We start from the raw sequence: 20,261 nt of genomic DNA, 5'->3' as shown, positions 1-20,261 counted from the left end.
ATCCTGGGCCTCTCGCCGCTCAGCGGCCCGCACACTGCAGGGATGCCCCTACCGCGCAAGGGCTCAACCCCTCCGGACGGGGGCGCCTAGGGTTCCGGACGGAGAGTCGGATGTGTCCCGGGGTCCAAGCCGCCTGGCCACGCCCCCCGCGGAGACCCCGCCCCTCCACTGCCTCGAGGCTTTAGGGGCGGAGCCTTGGCGGGCGCGGGAGTCTACGCGGGCGCGCGCCCCCGCCACGTGCACGCTCCCGTCATGTGCACGCTGCGCGCGCGCCCGCCCCGCCTCGCCCCGCTGCGCTCCGCCCAGTCGGTATAAAGGGAAGGCGGGCCGCGCGCTCCCCTCTAGCTTTGATCCCGCACCTTGGATTCACTTCCATTCCTTCTTACAGTCCTTCCAACTAATCCACCACAGCCAAAATGGTGAAGCAGATCGAGAGCAAGGTAATTTGCTCCTCGGGGAGGCCGGGGCGGTTCGCGCAGCCTCCATAACTGGAGAACGCCACCGACCGTGGAGGAGGTGTTGGGGAGGCCGCTCCTCGCCTCTGGGGCTTGGAGGAAAGGGACACTGGGACCGGGAGAAGCCTGGGGCCTGTGCCCCGCGGAGGCTGTCGAGCCTGGCCGGGGGTAGGGAGGGAGAGCCTGGGGTCCTCCCCCACCCTGAACGGAGGGGTCGGGCTGCCCCGCCGCCGGTGCTCCGGAGGCGCACGCGCTCGGGGAGCTCCCAGAGGTCCTAACACTGCATCCACCGCCCCCACCCAGCCGGGCAGGCTGGGAACGTGGAGGCATGGAGGGGTCCAGCACCCCACACCCCCATCCACCTCCTGATGGGCGATCTGGCAAGGGGGAGATGGAGGGCCTCCCCCCCACACCCTCAAGGCGCAGGATCTTCCTGCCTGGAGATCCCGCCACACCGGGTGGGGTGAGCCCTGTTGGGAGCAAGTCCAGGATCTCAGGATCCTCCGTCACTCACGGGTCCGATGACGCGGGCTGTCTACGGGGGTGGGGGGGGGTCCCAGCTGGAGACCCTCGGGCGCGTGCCCCAGGTAGCTGCGGGGAAGTGAGGTCCGGGCCGGCCGTGCCCGCGGGGCTCCTCCTCCTGCGGCGCGCGTTTCCGGCAGCGCTGGCACTGGAATGACTCAGTCCCCAAGGCTGGGCCCACGGGCCTCGCTGTCCTCCCCGCGTGTGATTCACCCAGAGTTTGGCCGGAAAATCAGTGCGTGTCTCCCCCTACACACACACCGCACCCCTCTGTCTTCTCTACCAGACTTCTTTATAGACCAATTTTTTGAACATTCCCTGGTGGGGGTGGGGGGGAACTGTTCCCTTTTCCAAAGTTATCAAGAGCCAAATATCGTCCAGATTGGGGAAGCCAGAGGCTGGCATTCAGCGTCGGGTGTACTGAGCCACGCAAAGGCAGAAAGTGAATGGGGGGAAATGGGATGGAAGACTCTTGGCAAGGGTGTGCCCACCCTACCAGTGCGCCCTCACCCCTGGAAAGCGGAGGAATTGTTGGATGCTCGCTCTCTGGTTTTGAACACCTGTCGGTGCTGGATGGGCTCCAGAAACAGATGTGAATGTGTCTGTGGTATTATAAAATCCTTTTGTTAATGACTCAACATTTTTTCTCATATGCTGTCAATCTGACATCGTGATGTCCTTAATTTTTTTTTTTTTGGTCGGTCATGGGGCTTGAACTCTGGGCCTGGAATTCAAGTCTTGGGACTTAAATAGGCCTCACTCTTACTTTGTGACAAATTAGTCTACCTGGGAAGGGAGAGAGGGTGGGGCTCTCAGGTAAGAGCCCACTAGAGATGAAGACCTTTGCTTGGCCTAGGTTAATTTGCTTACATTCCTGTCCCTTAACACACAGGAAGTTGGTGTGGATTCCTGAAACTCATGTTGTGATTCTCTGTCTTTGAGTTGTTAAAGTTGTGGTAAGAAAAGTATAGGAGTTTGGGTCCTTATGGCCCTGGCAGCAGTTGATCAGGAAAGTTTCCAGAGACATTGGAAGTTATAAACAAGTGTTGAAGTTATATACCTGTATTGAATGCATTTCAGATTTGGCTGAAGTTGATGCCTTTGGCTACCCAAAACAGCTGTGTTTGATGCCCTATGTGGGTAGTTCAGGGCCAGTGGTATCCACTGGGGAGGGGGAGGGAGTGGGCTATCAATGTAATGAGGAAGAAGTATTCAACCTGGATTGCCAGTCCTTTTTAATTTCTTTTTTTTTTTTTTGCTGCTTTTGTGCCATTGCTCTTTTTTTTTCAGTAATTTTTTTTATTGTAATTAGTAAAAGGGTTACATGATATTTGCCAGATAGAAGGTGCATTAATTCACATACATTGATACCCTTTCACATGTCTTGGTACCCATTTCCCTCCCCCCCACACCCCACACCCGTCTTGGTTTTCCCCCCTTCCCTATCAAATTTCAAATAACCAGATACAAATAAATTCAATATATCAGATAACAAAGTGAGATACTATAACAATATGAGATACCCAAGGGACAGCAAAGGAGATGAGAGACAACATAGTACATTAAGGACAACAATCAGCTCTTGCCTGGCTTTGATGGCTCATGCCTGTAAACCTAGCTGCTCAGGAGGCTGAGATCTGAGAATTGAGAGGTTCAAAGCCAGCTCAGGCAGGAAAATCGTTAAGACTCTTATCTTCAATTAATTACACCTGCACTCCCCAAAAGCCAAAAGTGGAGCTGTGGCTCAAGTGGTAGAGCACTAACCTTGAAGGAAAAAAGCTCAGGGACAGATACAGGCAGTGAGTTCAAGCTCCAGGACCGCACATATACACATAAAAAGTGGCAGCTACCTCCCCTTTATTGATACATTTATTTATAACACTGCTAAGTGCAGAAGTATCTACCCCAACTACCTTGTTTTATTTCCAAATGAATGATTTGCATCTGCAGTGGGGGACATGGATCAATCCCAGTGGGAGTTTCTGGGAACTACAAATTGTGATTTCCTTCTTAGTAAGGTAGTTAATTTCAAATAGCTTTCAGGCCAACACTTGTTTCAAGGTGGCTTAAATATAGAGAAGAATGGGATCTTCGTGTGAAATTTTCACATACCAACTTTTGGCTATACTTGTTTAGGCCAAAAGTTATTTTGTTTAGATATTTTTGCTTATACTAATCTCAGAACTATTTTGGAGAACCTTGAGCATATTTGAAATCTTGAAAGTGAAACTCCAGTTTCAATTGACGGTTCACCATGTTCCAAAACAAATTCTACCAGACCAGATACAGTTCTTCCTTGACCTTTTCTACCATCTTTCTTACGTTCATATGTCTTGCAGGAAAGAATGGTTGAACCAGGTATGGTAGTGCATGCCTGTATTCATACCACTCAGGAAGTTGGGGCAGAAGGCTCACAAGCTGGAAGCCAGCCTGGGTACAAAACAAGACCCTGTCTCAAAATTTCAAAAGGGAGGGCAGGAGGGAAGAGAGGAGAGGCTGGTTGGCTCAACCTTTCAGAAAATCATGAGTGAAGGATGACTTTGGATGAGTTCATCTAGAACTAGTTTCTTTTCTGTGGCATTCCCATCCCCTACTCTTGTCACCTCACAGCCAAAGATGGGTTGATGGACCTGCATAGCTGGACATGTCACCCATGTCATTGCCACCCTGCCCTGAACAATTCTCAGTAATATCTCTTGTGAATTGTTTCTCTGAAATCACAAAGTAATTAAAAATCTAGAAAAGTAACTGCACTTCACAGGAACTCATATTAGTGGTGGTAGTAGGAGAGGGAGTTAACCTGAAGTTTTCTTTTGCTAGGCCAGAACTAATAAGGTCCTTGTGGGAGGAAAGGAATATTTTGTATTAACCAGTGTTTTGAGGTCCCTCCCCCCCCCCCCCCCCGAAGAAATCCTAGACTTCAGCTGTGTGTTTTGATTTCTTTGTTGCCCTAGTCTGCGTTTTGGTCATCACTGAACTGACTAATTGCAGTTAAAATAAGTCCCTTGTTACTAGAATGCTAGGTTCCTAAGGGTTACAGTAATAAGACCATTAGTAAATAATTCAGGGAGGTTGGCCAGAAGGATTTCTTGATCATTTCATTTCACATTTATTTCTTGTGTAAAATAATACCTTTTAAAATGTTCCTTTGTGAGGAACTTACACTATCATTTCCTTTACTGAGCAGTGTGGGCAGAGTTTTGAGCTAATGGGCCAAAGATCAAGGTGGATAATGTGATCTTAGCTCTGGAAACTGTGTGTGTGTGTGTGTGTGTGTGTGTGTGTGTGTGTGTGTGTGTGTGTGTGTGTGTTGGAACTCAGTGAAGGTTAGTTTTCCGTTATCCTTTTCGGATGAAGGTACATCTGGTATACACCCCTGAATTTGAAAGCGCTCTTGACATATATCCCTGAAGTAGCATGTTTGAGTAACTTGTATTTCCAGTGCTGAAGTTCATGATGGCACTGGGACTTCTTCAGCTGCAGTGCCTGTCATTAGTCCATAAGAATTCAATGCGTCTGTACTATTTCTGTAGATTTAATGTGGAAATGCTTTTTAGTGCAAATGCCTTTTTGTAACTTCGTTTAATGTAAATTACATGATTGACAAAAAAAAATGTGTGAAGCCATCCTGAAGAGTGTGAATATGAGTACCAGCATGCTCTAACCATATAGACCCTGTTTCATCTTAGCAACTGTAACAGCACCAAGGATGGGTACAATTCTTTCAGGGTACTCATTTGGCCTGTTTGGGGATGGAAGGCGAAGTGAAAAGTAGATCCTATAACAGTTGTGCCTTGTGTCATCAAGTCTCTACCTTTTTGGAAAGGAAGCTGTTGAACATAAGCTTTTCTTTTCCCATTTTCAGGATGCCTTTCAGGAAGCCCTGGACGCTGCAGGAGATAAACTTGTAGTAGTTGACTTCTCAGCCACATGGTGTGGGCCTTGCAAAATGATCAAGCCTTTCTTTCATGTGAGTATAAGAGATATGTGAGGCTGAGAGTTTGGCTTAGTAGAAGAGTGCTTGCCTAGTATGCACCAAGACCTGGGTTCCGTTCAGTTCCTTGGTACCACATTCACAGAAAAAGCTGGAGGTGGTTCTATGGCTCAAATGGTAGAACTCTAGCCTTTAGAAAGCCCAAGGACTGGGCTCTGACCCTGAGTTCAAGCCCTGGCACTGGCAAAAAAAAAAAAAAAAAAAAAAAAGACGTGTTGGTGGTTGATATGGTAGGAAGATGGTTATTAAAGAGTTTGATAATTCTTAGGTCTCTACTTAAGATTCCACTGAAGAAGCTTGATTATATTGAAATGCAACTTGCCAGGTCTAAATCTTCTCGATTTTTTTCATTTGAACCTTTCCAGGCCCTCTCTGAAAAGTATCCCAATGTGATGTTCCTTGAAGTTGACGTGGATGACTGTCAGGTAGGAAGCTGGGAATTGCAGATACTGCTGAACTGCTGCCATGGGCCTTTTTCTCTGAATTGCACTCTGCTTTTTCCCGTAAATGTCAAGGCATGCTAGTGCTAGAGCTGTATCAGAAATGTTCTATTTCAGAACAACAGGAAAATGGAATAATTTGGGGCTTAAATCTAAATATCAGGATCTGTGTATATCACATCCTAAAATAAGCATAAAAGCAAATAAAGGTTCAGGTGACTGAGGTCCCCACCTGACAGGTTACCCTTGGAGATGCAGAGCCAAGCCTTGCAGGTGAGGGAGTCTGGCTTACTCACCTTGCTCTTACCACCACACTTTGAAGATGCTGACTTGTGGTGGGTACATATTGGGTTTTAAACATACAACCTGTCACAAAGACACTTGTCCTGGTAGAGCCTGTTCTCCACGGAGCACCTTAGCCCTCATGCAACAGAGACTTAAGAAAATATGATGTTGCATTAAAGGCCTGAGTTCCAATCCAGGCTCACTGACCTTGTTATAAGCTAATTTCCCATCTTTAAGTCTTGGTTCTCATCTATAGTGAATTACTCACACCTGTCCCCCATCTACCTTCCAAGGTTCTTTGCTTAGCAAGCATGGAATGCCACATGGAGGTGCTACAGGGTCACTTCACGGCTGGGTGTACTTCATGGAGGCTTAAGAGACTTGGAGAAGGGTCTGTAAACATATGAGTAGAAAGAAATTACCATGTAGGTGTAATGGACAGTTAGAAGGCCTAAACTTAAGTTATCCAAAGAAAATAATTTTATATTCATAGTATAAGAAACAAAGTAGTTTAGACCTGAATATTTTGGAATATCACGAGTAGTGGATCCAGGAATGAGTTAATAAAGTTACTATTGGCTATATGTAGTGCTAGCCTAGAAACCAATGAAATTCCCTTTCATAGGGGCTAATGTAGTTTTTTTGTCCAATGAGGAAAATGTGGGTTTGGGTGATAAATTTGGGGAACCGATGGCGATTGCCTGGGCCTGAGATCAGATAGAGTTTTACTACAAACGACCAGCTAAGGAAATCTGTGCCAAGAAAGGAACATTCTGAGCCCTAATAAGCATGGGTGTATGGCTGTGCACTGGTCAAAACTCTTAGCACTTGGACATTCAATATGTAATGTTTTCATTAGGGAAAATCATGGAGAGTAGTGGGTTGGTTAAAATGCCTATGCATAGCCAGGCACAGTGGCTCACACCTGTAATCTTAGCTACTCAGGAGGCTGAGATCTGAGGATCCAGGTTCAAAGCCAGCCTGGGCACAAAAGGACCTGAGACTCTTATGTCCAGTTAACCTCTAGAAAATGGGAAGTGGGGTTTGGCTCAAGGGTAGGGCGGTAGCCTTGAGCTGAAGAGCTCAGGGACAGTTCCCAGGCCAAGGTCAAGACCCACCAAAAAAAAAAAAAAAAGCCTGTGCATGTACACAGGACTGCTGTGGCATGTAAACATATTATGTATTTTTGTGGGGAAAGTGCATGTCTAGTGTATGTGGTGTATGTGTATATTTGACAGTGTATGCAGTGGGGACCTCGGAAAGACAGATGTATATTCAAGTACTTCAGTAATAAAACATTAGCAGTAATTAATAGAAAAGGTAGATGACTTGCCTCTTGAAACTTTTCTGCACAGATTTTATGTTTATAATTCTGTAAGTTAGAATTTAAATCTTATAAATCCCTACTGGGAAGTTTCTTCCCCAAGGATATACCTGAGGATGGTTCACAAGAATATAGACATAAATTAGGAATTACCTAAAAGTCTAGTGTAGGGAATTACATTATGGGATAGAATTCATTGTCACCTTAGAAAATCACTTCTTTTTAGTGAAATGGCAGAATTTTAAAGTTTTAACTAAAATGTATATAGAAAGATGTGAGTGGGGCCAGGAGTTTGGCCTAGTGCTTGCATAGCATGCACAAAGACCCAGGTTTGATTCTTCAGTACCACATACATAGAAAAGACTGATAGTGATGCTGTGGCTCAAGTGGTAACCTTGAGAAAGCCCGAGGACAGTGCCCAGGCCCAGAGTTCAAGCCCTAGGACTGGTTTAAAAAAAAAAAAAAAAAAAAAGGTGAAAGATGGAAAGATGTGACTGATTTTCAAAAGTAAAACATAAAAACACTTTATCTTAGCACACTAACTGAGCATTCATGCAAATTCATCAATTATCTGGCATTTAATTGGGCTGTGTCTCTGACTCCAGTGACTATTGCTTCAAATATTGAGACCTTGTATTTCTGCTAAGACCTTGGGATTTTGATTCAATATCTGGTCCTTATAACCACTTATGTACCATACTCCCCATTATAAAACTGAAGAAACAAGAGCAGTGAATTCTGAAGAGTTCAATTTGTAATCCTAAATCCAGTGACAGAAATTGTCAGTGCTTGTTAAGATACTCAAATATTCCAAAAACTTAATTGAATTAAACAGTATATTAAATCACTTATATCAAAGAAAGTAGATAATTGAGAATATAACCAATATGGTTTTTGTGCTGTCATTGCATTCATTATATTGAATTTTATATGCTAAATATATGCCCTAATAAAGAAATGTATTATCGAGCCAGGTGTGATGGTTCACACCTGTAATCCTAGCTACTCAGGAGGCTGAGATCTGAGGATCGTGGTTCAAAGCCAGCCCAGGCACTAAAGACAGTGAAATTCTCATCTGCAATCAGTAGAAAACATGAAGTAGAGCTGTGGCTCCAAAGGGTAGGGAGGTAGCCTTGAGCTGAAGAGCTCAGGGATAGCACCCAGGCCCAGAGTTCAAGCCCCATGACCCACCAAAACAAACAAAACAAAAAATGTATTATCAAAGGAAAAAGAAGCTGTTTGGGAGCTGTCCCATCAAATCTTTGTTCTCACATTATTGTTTTTTCTCTCCATTGCCTGCCTGCTCCAGGATGTGGCCGCAGACTGTGAAGTCAAATGCATGCCAACCTTCCAGTTTTTCAAAAAGGGTACAAAGGTGTGTACATCTGATTTTTAACAAAATGAATTGGACAGGTATAAATGAAGAAAGAATTTGAAGTGACTATGAAGCATGGTAGTATTTTGTTGGAGAATATTGAAGCATGACTCAAACTTCATTAAGTACATAACGTGGTCCCTGATTGAAAATTGATGAGCCACCAGTACCAGCCTTTGTTTTTAATTTAAAAAGTCTGCATTGTTGGCCAGGCACAGGTGGCTGACTCATGCCTACAATCCTAGCTACTCAGGAAGCTGAGATGTGAGGATCACAATTCAAAGCCAGCCTGGGCAGGAAGGTCTCTTGAGACTATCTTCATTTAACCATCAGAAAGTCGGAAGTGGTGCCGTGATTCAGAGCAGTAGAATGGGACCAGGAATTTGACCTAGTGGTAGTGTTTGCCTAGCATGCACGAAGACCTAGGTTCGATTCCTCAGTACCACGTACATAGAAAAAGCCGGAAGTCGTGCTAGCCTTAAGGAAGTCCAAGGACAGTGCTCAAGCTGTGAGTTCAAGCCCAGAACTGGGAGGGTGGGGGGTGGGGGGGAAAGGCAGTAAAATGCTAGCCTTAACCAAAAACAGCTAAGGGACAGCACTCAGGCCCTGAGTTCAAGCCCCAGGACTGACCGTGACCCCCCCTCCCCAATTAAAAAAAATTGTATTGCTCAGGAATGTTTATTTTAAACATGATAATATTCCCAGCCCATGCTTCCTTCCTATTTTATATTTTGTATACAACAGAGCCATGCATTGCTGAGTCTAATGTCAATTCGTTATTCTCTTAACAGGTGGGAGAATTTTCTGGAGCTAATAAGGAAAAGCTCGAAGCCACCATTAATGAATTAGTGTAATCGCATTTTCTGAAAAACATTACCAGTCGGCTGTTTGAAAACTTGTAATTTTTTTTTAATTTACAAAAGTATGAAGTATGGAGACTATATATCCAACTGCTATCTGATTATAAATGACAATAAAATATTAATTCTACCCTTTTTAAAACTGCCTGGTGTCTGAATAGTTTTCAAAAGTAAGAAATAGCCATTCAATACCTTTAAATTTTTAGAAACAATTTACACATTAAGATTTTTAAAAATTATTACTCGCAGGAGGGAGGCTGAGATCTGAGGATTGACATTCAAAGTCAACCCAAGCAAGATAGAGAAATCTGTTAGGGAAAATACAGATGTTAGGAGTCAAGTGACTTTGTGTTGTACTTTTATCAGTGAAGAAAGTCTACTGTACCAGGTTAGCCCACTGTGCTTGTCTGAAAACTTGGTGTGACCAACAGCACAAGCCCAATATAAGCCCCAACCTTGAGTAGTCTAGAAATAGTCATTCACTGAGATGCTTTTTTCTTTTTGTCTTGTTCATTTATCTTTGGGAGGGTGGGTTGAGGGCATGGAAATGGAGGAGGGGCATGTGAACAAATGCAGCAGTGGTACTCACTGGACACCATGGTAAAAACGGACTGTACAACTTGCGAGTGAGTATGGAAAAAAATTGGGAGACAAAAGGGAAGGCGTAACACTGTCCTAAAAGAAATGTATTATATGTGCGTGGTGGCTCACGCTTTTAATACTAGCATCTCAGGGGGCTGAGATCCAAGCATCAAGGTTCAAAGCCAGCCTGGGCACAAAAGGACCTGAGATTCTTATCTCCAATTAATCTCTAGAAAACAGGAAGTGGGGCTTGGATCAAGGGTAGGGCAGTTTAATAACAATTTTAAAAATTCATTAGAAGAACATTGCTTCTGTGTACTAAAATAGCAAGGAGCTGGGGGACTGCTTGAAGAAAGTTTTCAAATATTTGGTGATGAAAATCAAGCCCTGAGCCAGTGGCTCATGCCTAGATTCCTAGCTATTCGAGAGGTTGAGGTCTGAGAATTACAGTTCAGAGCCAACCCTGGTCAGGAGACTCATCTCCAATTAACCCGAAAAGGCTGGAAGTGGTTGTGTAGACAATACCAGACTTGAGCCAAAAAGCTCAAGGACAGCACTCAAGCCCTAAGTTGCATTATATCAAAAATCTTCAGATTAGGGGCCAGGAGTTTATAGTGGTAGAATACTTGCCTAGCATTCATTCAGACCCATGTTTGATTCCTCAGTACTACATACATAGAAAAAGCTGGAAGTGGTGCTGTGGCTCAAGTGGTAGAGTACTAGCCTTGAGAAAGCCCAAGGACAGTGCTCAGGTCCTGAGTTAAAGCTCTAGGACTAACAAAAGTCTTCAGATTAGTCATTATATACTAGTTATTACATTAATAACTAATCCAGTATTTAATGTGGGCACACAATGATATAAAATAGCATCACAAATAATGGAGAAGCTGGGATTTGATTCAGGAAGTCTAGCACAGAAATGTACCCCTAACAAGTACACTACCTCTCCACATAGCTTCATGCCTCAAGTAAAATTAGGGTGGAAAAGTTAAGTGATCCTAGAAGACGATTAACTCAATGAGTGCCTGTTACATTCCAGGCACTGTGTTAGGCTTGGGGGGTACCATTTTAAGACCTTTATCCTCAGCTTCCATTCCAAACGGGAGGGTAAACTGGTGAGGAGTAGACTATGGTATATTTGCAGCCAGCAAGGTCCAGAACAGTAGACAGCACTCAATAACAGGAGAATGGAAGATGTGTGCTTTAGGTAAGGTAGACAGGGTGAGGGTATGTGCAATGATTGAGCTGAAATTTGAGAGATGAAAAGGGTGGCATGCTAGAAGCCAGGGGTCTGCTTTCCCCATGAGAGAAACAGACACAAAAGCCTTCAGTTGAAAGAGCTGAGTGCGTTTAGAATGGTCAGAGAATCATGAAATAAAGCTGAAAAGAGGCAGGACCATGGTTGGAGGGGTTGGGAGTGAAGAGGTGGTAGAAAACAACTCTATAATGAGAAAACAACAAAAACCAATTGATCAGCTGGACACCAATGATTCAGTAAATCCTAGCCACTCAGAAGGCTAAGATCTGAGGATCTTGGTTCAAAGACAGCCTTATCAGAAAAGTCTGTGAGACTTTTAACTCCAGTTAACCACTCAAAAAATGAAAATGGGGCCGGGAGTTTGGCTTAGTGGTAGAGTGCTTGCCTAGCATGTACAAAGGCTCAGGTTTGATTCCTCAGTACCACATAAATAGAAAAAAGCTGGAAGTGGTGCTGTGGCTCAAGTAGTAGACTCTAGCCTTGAGAAAAATCCAAGGACAGTGCTCAGGCCCTGAGTTCAAGCCCCATGACTGGCAAAGAAAAAAAAGAAAAGAAAATGGATCTGTGGCACAAAATGGCAAGAGCAATAGCTTTGAGCAAAAATTGCTCAGGGACAGCACTCAGGCCCTTAGTTCAAACCCCACAGCTGGGAAAAAATAAATAAATAAAACTTCAGAACAGTGTCTTTTCACTCCATGTGCATGGGAGAAGTCAACTGAGGTAGGTTCTTGATGTGCTATTGGTGAACACTTGAAGTCAGATAAAACATTGCCTTAAGCCCTTGCAGATATTTCCTGGTTTGTACGTACAATTCCTATTCAAGATTTAAAATATTTCTCTTCTGAGCTAGTAATCAGTGAAGGAAAACTTGAATCCCACAAGTAGGTGATTTCCCCTTCAATTTTAGCAGCCCGTCTAACATGAGTAATCCCGCACTCAAAATTGGATCTAGACTACTGGGGAGGTGGCGGATAAGAAACGGAATCACCCAGCTCTCTGCAATCAAAGATCGAGGGTCCTAACACACACTTCACTTGAAGAGAATGACAACAGAGAAATATGGGCAGAATCACGAAATGAACCTATACCCATCCCCATCCCACGCCCGCAGCCCCGTGGCCACGCAGCGAACCCCGAACCCCGACCGGCCACACAACCACACACCTGAAGATCCAGAGGGGCAGACCAGCAAGGCGAGACCCCTGCTTCCAGACACAGCAAACGCCCACCACCACTGGCTAGCTCACCAACGGCCAGGATCTTTGAGTACCCCACTGGAGACCCCTCCCACGGGGACCAGCCCTGGTGGTGACCCAGAGTGCCTGGCCCAGACACCCCTCCCTCCTGCCCAAGAAGGGGCACCATGCTTGAAGACGGCAAAGAGGCTGGAGCCCTTTCCTGCGGAAGACCACTGGGATGTAACCCTGACTCCAAGTCAGAAAACGTCAGGTACCACCAGCCACTGGAATGGACAGTGGCTGGACGGTGGGACCCTGCATTCCCCACAGCCACAGCTGATGGCAGGAAAAAAAAAAAAAAAACAAACAAGAAACCTGACATGCTAAAAGGCAAGGAGGACAATCTCCCTACACCACCCACCCCTTCCAAGGCTCACGTCCCAGAGACCAACCAGGGCCCCACCCCACACAATGGGAACTAGACACCTACCTGGACTCAAGTGGACCATTCCCCCAGCCTAACCTCTGAGGCTGAACCACAGGCTTGAATGCACTTCCCTACACCGTGGGAAGCAGACACCAGTTCAAGACTCAGATGAGACCAATCTCCCCTTAATGCATGGAGGGAATCTGCCCCCAGCCCCTCAAATGAGCTCCAGGTCCTAGAAGGCTAATTTCAAACCCTTCAGAAGCATATGGCTGTCCAAGACTGGGCCAGGATGACCTTAACACTACCACCAGCAGAAACCTGCCTACTCCGGCACAGAACTGAGCCCCATATAGACGGCTGTGCACCACATGACAGGAACACACCACTGGGCCTAAACCCAGGCCAAGGCACCAGACTTTACTACATACCACAGAGCCCCCCAGAGGGGCTAGGACCCATTACACTGTTGTACCATCCTGAGCTGACAGAGATCCATCTAGTGAATCACACTCCACCATCACTGGACTTAATAGACAATCCAAAGGATCCTGACAATCCCTCAACCCAAATATGTAAATCACAACAAAAGATTACAAAATTCTTGAACAATCAAGACAACAAACAAAATTCGGAAGCCAACATCAAGCCAGGGAAGGCCCCTAATGATAGTTGAAGAAAAGTTGGAGGATAAAAGGATCATTAAAGTAAGGATGAATTGGCCAAAGAAATAAAAGGCAATATCCAAAAATAAATAGAAAATAAGAAGGAAATGATTAGGAATATACAGGTTGCCCCAAAATATAAGGATATAAAGATAAAAGATGAAAACACTCCAAGAACTGACTTCACCAAAGAACTTGGAAACATGGAAAGTTCAGTTTCCTTATTGCAAGCCATGGTTGAAAGCATAAGCAATAGAATAAGTGAAAAAAATCGCTAGAAAACTAGTTTAGTCAGCACAGGAAGAGGAAAGAAGCAAACTACAGAAAGACAACAAAATAGCAGGAAATGTGACACATCTCTCGGTAGTAACCTTGAACATTAATGGACTTAGTTCCTCAACCAAAAGACGTAAAGCAATGGAATTGAGTGATAAACAAGATCTGTCCATTTGTTATCTCCAAGAAACCTATCTCACAGTTGAAGATAAAAATAAATTCTAAGCCAGGCATGGTGGCTCAGCTGATAAAAGTAGCTACTCACGAGGCTGAGATATAAGGATTGTGGTTCAAAGCCAGCCTGAAACAAAAGTCTGTGAGACTCTTATCTCCAATTAATCACCAGAAAACCGGAAGTGGCACTGTGGGTCAAGTGATAGGGTGGTAGCCATGGGCTGAAGAGCTCAGGGACATCAACCAGTCCCAGAGTTCATTCAAGTCCCACTATCGACCAAAAAGTAAAATTCTTGTGAAGGGATAGAGGGCTGGGAAAAGATCTTTCATGCAAATGCACCTTGCAAGAAGGCAGGAGTAGCTATACTGGTATATAATAGAAACAATTTTTCATTCAAATCAGTATGAAGAGGAAAACATCATTACATAATGATAAAGGCAATGGTCCATGAAGAAAAAAATTACAGTGGTCAGTATTTATGCACAAAATAACAGCGCACCTAAATACATTAAGCAAACACTGTTTTAGACTGACAGAACATGATAAACCCCAACACAATAATAGTGGGAGATTTCAATGCTCCACTTTCACCAAAGGACAGGTCAGCCAAACAAAAGATAAGGAAAGAAACCTCTGAAATAATGACACCATAACCCAAGTGGACTTAATAGATATCTGCCAAGTATTCCACCCAACAAATGACCCATCCCACATTCTTCTCTGCAGCCCATGGAACATTCTCCAAAATTGATCATATCACAGAATACACAAAGAATGTAAGCAAATACAAGAGAATTGGAATAGCTCCTTGCATCCTATCTAACCATAGTGAAATCATGCTAGTTCTCAACAACAATACATATCGCAGAAAACACTCAAACACATGGAGATTGAATAACACTACTGAATAATACATGGGTCACAGAAGAAATAAAGGAGGAAGTTAGGAAGACCTTTAATCCAATGCAAATGAAAATGAAAGTACATCACAACAGAACCAGCAGTGCTGAGAAGAAGGATCATAGTTATAAGTGCATACAAAAAGAAAGCAGAAATAGCAGTATGAATGGCCTCACTCCATTATTGATAAATACAAATGACCCAAGAATATGCCATCAACACTTCCAAGTGCATCCACACAGTGGGCTTTGAAAGCATGCCCCTTGAGCACTCAAAGACATTCAGAAATTTGCAAAGAAGGACCTGGGACTGCAAATGTGTGTATTGATGTCAGGCTCAACAAAGCTGCCTGGACCAAAGTAATAAGACATGTACCCTAACATTTCCATGAATGGTTGTCTAGAAAACATAGGTAGACTGAAGACTGACCAAACAAGCGCTGTACTTCTATTACCTATGTACCTATTTCCACTTTCAAGAGTCTGCAGATGGCTGGGCACTGGTGGCTCAACTTGTAATTGTAGCTACGCAGGAAACTGAGGTCTGAAGATTGCAGCTCAGAGCCAGCCCGAGCAAGAAGGCCATGAGACTCTTATCTCCAATTAACCACCAGAAAACTGGAGCTGTTGTCAGAATGGGAGAGCACTAGCCTTGAGCAAAAGAGTTCAAGGGTAGCACCTAGGCCCTGAGCTGAAATCCCATGACCTACATACACACACACACACACACACACACACACACACACACACGCACACACACACACACACACACACACACACACACACACACACGAGTCTGCAGGTATCAATGTGTTTGAAAACTAACCATTCACTGCAGAAGAAAGATTTAAAAAAAAAAAAAAAAACCTGAAAGATCCCAAAGAAGTTGTCTTCCAAAAGACACAAATTCAGTTGAAATCTTTGGAAAAAATAAAAAGCAGAAAATGACAGAATTTTTTTTTTAATGTAGTGTATTGGAATTCAGTTCACGTGCTTTTTAGAGGCAGCCAGTGTAGCTGAGCAACACAGCTGGGTCCTGTGACCTAGGCACCCATCTCAGAAGCGCAAAGCCTGCACAACAAGATAGAGCACAACTCACAGAGCCAGCTGTATCCAGGTTGAAAGTCTTTGCAATTAGATTTGCTTTGCTTCCTTGTATCTAGGTAACAGACTCAGGGTTCAGGGAGCAGTGCAGAAAGGTGAGGTTCATCTTGTAATAAGATAGGGCAGATGACTATCGTCAGGGAATCAAGGAAAGTAGAGCCTGAAAGCAGTCCCTTCTCCAGCCCTCCCTCCCCATGCACAATCAATCCTCAATTGCAGTTTTGCAATAGACTCAGCCAGAAATGTGAACAGGAAAAGATTTCTACAAGTAGATAGCTGACCATTCAAATAGTGGTTCTTGGCTCTCAGCGTGCTCTGACTTCTTCTACAATTTGAGTTCAATGGGTTGAGATGAACCTCAGAATATACAATTTTAAAAAGTATTTAAAGTGGTTAGTAGCAGTTTACCTTCAGTTGATATTTTTCCACACTCACTATCCATTCAGAAGTAATTTATTTTGAATATTGTGTACTTAAGTTGGGCTTTCTGTTCATAGTAGGGATTTTTTTTTTCCTATTGACAGAAGCCCATTGCAGAGGATGGACAAGATTAAGGATAATCAATTGACTGATTTCATTTAGAATATTGTCAAATATTTAGACATCAGGAAAAGGCTTTCTTTCTATGGCTTTTTTTTTGGCGGGGGGGGGTCAGGAAGTACAGGGAATTGAATCTGGGGTGTAGACTTGTTAGACAAAAACTGTAGCACTATGCTGCTCCCTCACCTCCCACTATTTTAAATAGAAATTATTTCAACAAATAATGTTCAATATTTCCCTTTCAGGTGAAAATTAGAACAGAATTTAAAGTTAATTCATTGCAGTTCAACTACAAGAATGGTTTTCCAACATTTTCATGTTTTATATAAACTTGTTTTATTAAGACTTAAAAAAAGAAATACACCATTTCAACTTTTAACTTATTTTTAACTTAGTCAACTTTCTCTTTTGCTGTTTCTTAAGGCTTTGTTCTGCTAATGAAACATACTCACTTCATGAGTTTTTATTTTATAATTTACACTGAGTAAAGATCAAGAACAGACTATAGTTCTTCAGGAATTGTTTTTGATAATGATTTTCTGCTTCCCCCCAATTGTTTCTTTCTTTTATCTGAATCCATTCTTCATTGTGATTCTTCATAGTTTCACAGTATGCATGGGTGGAGAATGTCACAAGATAGTTCAGTAAATACAAATATTTAATTTAAACTACGAGATAGGAAGATCCTGTTTTTGCAGCAAGCAGCGGTGTACATTGTTTGGTAGATGAGAGGGCAAAAACATTTCCAGTTGTCTTTTAGGTCAGAAAGCAGAAAGGGCACGGAGCTCTGCAATAGTCTACATCAAGATTAGGAGCTGGTCTCCTGGGGTAAGCCCTGGCAAGCTGGGATGACCACAGCAACCCTCCTCCCTGAAGCCCACATCACAACGTGCAGCTCAAAACACCCCTTACAAGTAGACGTCCACCTCTAAAGGAATAAAGAAATAGCCTAGGTTTGTTTCTGTGAACTATGGATAGAAAAAGGCCCTCAGCCATATTTCTGCAGATTTCCTTCTACGCCAAACACTGAAGTTAGTCACTTTACCACATCCCTTTCTGTAAATTTGGTTTTCCTTTTAACTGAAAGAGGAGAACCTTCAATCCTGTAAGAGAATCAATATTGTAACTTAAATATAAATTGCTGATAAAATGTTATATTAAAAAAATTTTTTAAAAAAAAACGTGATTTCTTTCACATTCCTTATCCCCTCAATACTACAGCTTCTTTCATGGATTGGCTTTTTGTTATTGTTGTTTTGTTTGTTTTTAGCTGAACTCATACTGAGTATTCTCTCCGCCCCCCCCTTGAACACCAGGTATTTATGAATTGCAGTTGTTATGAAAAGAAATAATAAAATTCAGTCTCAACAGTAAGTACTGTGTGTTGTGTCTATAGTTCAAGTACTGCAAATGATTCAAACTTAAAATTTAAGAAATGATCAGCTAGTCAAGATACAACAAGTAATCATCTGTTTATCATGTCAGACTTTGCAGAGAATCGAGTACATCAAAGGCAAATTAATTGATGAGGATATGACTTAGAAGTCAGTATGTGTAGACTGCACGCAGTAGGAAATGTGTAGTATGGTTCTCAGCTCACAGTTCAAATGGCTGATCTGTACTTACAGGAGGCACAATTAGCCTTTCTCCTTTAATGATCATCTTTGTAGTAGCCTCATTTTCCAGGCTTTCATCCAGTGCACTCCTTCCAACAAATCATATAATAATCAAATGCAAAAACAAAAAAACCAAAAGGAATAAAAGTACCTAAGAAACATTACAAAGTGCTGCTTCCTAGCCACACAGTTGGAAACGTTTGTACGTGAGACAGAATGCGCTCACTAGTCGTGGTGGTGTATGCCTGTGATTCCAGTACTGGGGAGGCCAAGGCAGGAAGGTCATGAATTTGAGGCCATCCCAGGGAATAACAGTTAGACTGTCTCTTAAAAGATTCAGAGAATGGGTTTAATAGAAAAATTCCTTAGCTGCTTACTAATTTTGTATTGATTTATTTTTAATGTATCTGACAGAAGTATAGTATTTTCTCTCTTCAATAAATGAGATCATACTAACTCCTATATCGCAGTTCTCTAAGCTGGTATATGTTCTATTTTCAGCTACATGAGCATTTAGAAAATGTATTTTAAGATATGCTTGTTTTATGATTGGTTATAACTGTGATGCTTGAATATTCATATATCTCTTTTTCCATTTGTGCACTGTGAATGAACTTTGTATGATTTTTTTAAATCTCATGCTAAATGTAAATGTCACTGCAACTTATATTTTGCTCTGTGCTTTGATCTATGTAGCTAAGTCATTAAAAGATACTTAAATCACATGATTTTATTATAAAAAAAGTAACTCAAGTGATTCCTCTGTATGTGTACAAGTGTGTGTGTGTGTGTGTGTGTGTGTGTGTGTGTGTGTGTGTGTGTGTGTGTGTTTAATACGGTGATTTCTTTCTTTCAGTCCTGGAGGTTGGGCAAACTGGGATAAAGGTTCTAGCAGGTTCCTGGACTGATGAAGATCCACTGTCTAATTCTAAGATGCCTTTTTCTTTAATGGCTGTTAATATGCAGGACTGAGGGGCCTGGGTTCATTTAAGGACCATGTCACTACCAGCTAAAACAGGGAACAATCCCCAAGAATGTGCTCCTGAATTTCTGGGAAAGACTTTTTAATCATCAATCAGATTCAGAATGAGTTGACCAAAAGAAAATGAAGATCATGCATCCAGGGTCCAATGATTCTTAGAGTTTTTTAAAAAAATGTTATTGTATTGTCAGGGTGAAGTATAGAGGGCTTACAGTTACATAGAGAGTAAATTACTTCTTGACCATTGTTATCCCTTCCCATGTTTGATTCTTAGATTATTTTTAACTTATTTTTAAAGATTACATAAAAAGTATGTCTTGAGTTGATCAAAATGTATCAGTAATTTTTTTGTGCCAGTCCTAGGACTGGCCTTAGACTCAGTGCCTGGGTAATGTCCCTCGGCTTTTGTGCTAAAGGCCACTTGAGCCACACTTCCGTTTCTGACACTTTTGGTGGTTCATGATGACTTTCCTACCAAGGCTGGCTTTGAACCACAATCCTCAGATCTCAGCCTCCTGAGTAGATAGGATTGTAGGCATAAGCCACTGGTACCTAGGCTTATGAGCATTCAGCGCCTTTTCTTTCTTTTGGTAGATTGTGGGCCTGGATGCTGTCCAGCTCTTCAGCTCAAGGCTACCACTCCACCACTTAGCCACAGCACTACTTCTGGTTTTCTGTGGTTAATTGGAGATAAGAATCTCACAGAATTTAGTGCCCAGGCTGACTTTGAACTGTGACCCACAGATCTCAGCATTCAGCAATTTTTCATTTTTCTTTTTGTTTCTTTTTTTGCCTGTCCTGGGGCTTGAACTCAGGATCTGGGCACTGTCCTTGAACACTTTTTGCTCATGGCTAGCGCTCTGCTACTTGAGCCACAGTGCTACTTCCAGCTTTTTCTGAGTATGTGACACCGAGGACTAGAACCTACAACTTTGTGCATGCTAGGTAAGCACTCCACCAGCAGGCTACATCCCAGCACAGCATTCCATATTTTTTTTTTTGCCAGTCCTGGGCTTGGGCTCAGGGCCTGAGCACTGTCCTTGGACTTTCTCAAGGCTTAGCACACTACCACTTGAGCCTCAGCACCACTTCCAGCTTTTTTCAATGTATGTGGTACCGAGGAATCAAACCCAGGTCTTTGTGCATGCTAGGCAAGCACTCTACCACTAGGCCAAACTCCCGGCCCCAGCATTCCATAATTTTTAAAAGAGTAGTTCGCCATAACAAGAGCGGAGAAAGCATTGACTCCCATAATGCAAATACACTCCGATCACAACAGTTCGGTATGGGGTTAGATTGAGATG

General features: G+C 43.0%; 1 protein-coding gene across 1 annotated transcript; it reads left to right on the top strand.

The window, feature by feature from the left end:
* Positions 1-287: 287 nt before the first annotated feature.
* On the top strand, positions 288-9,397 carry Txn (thioredoxin). The gene is made up of 5 exons (XM_090330415.1): positions 288-440; positions 4,843-4,947; positions 5,337-5,396; positions 8,330-8,395; positions 9,187-9,397. Exons 1-5 carry the CDS (start codon positions 417-419, stop codon positions 9,247-9,249), a joined length of 318 nt encoding a protein of 105 aa, XP_090186541.1. The 5' UTR covers positions 288-416; the 3' UTR covers positions 9,250-9,397.
* Positions 9,398-20,261: the final 10,864 nt, after the last annotated feature.

Source organism: Megascapheus bottae, chromosome 3, assembly GCF_031878675.1.
Source record: "Megascapheus bottae isolate mThoBot1 chromosome 3, mThoBot2.hap1, whole genome shotgun sequence".
Taxonomy (NCBI): domain Eukaryota; kingdom Metazoa; phylum Chordata; class Mammalia; order Rodentia; family Geomyidae; genus Megascapheus; species Megascapheus bottae.
The sequence above is the reverse complement of the archived record's forward strand: the minus strand, read 5'-3'. Positions and strand labels throughout refer to the sequence as shown.

Coding starts and splice junctions, on each gene's coding strand:
- Txn (XM_090330415.1), top strand. CDS start 417: ATGGTGAAGCAGATCGAGAGCAAG. Junction 441..4,842: donor TGAAGCAGATCGAGAGCAAG/GTAATTTGCTCC, acceptor TCCCATTTTCAG/GATGCCTTTCAGGAAGCCCT. Junction 4,948..5,336: donor TGATCAAGCCTTTCTTTCAT/GTGAGTATAAGA, acceptor GAACCTTTCCAG/GCCCTCTCTGAAAAGTATCC.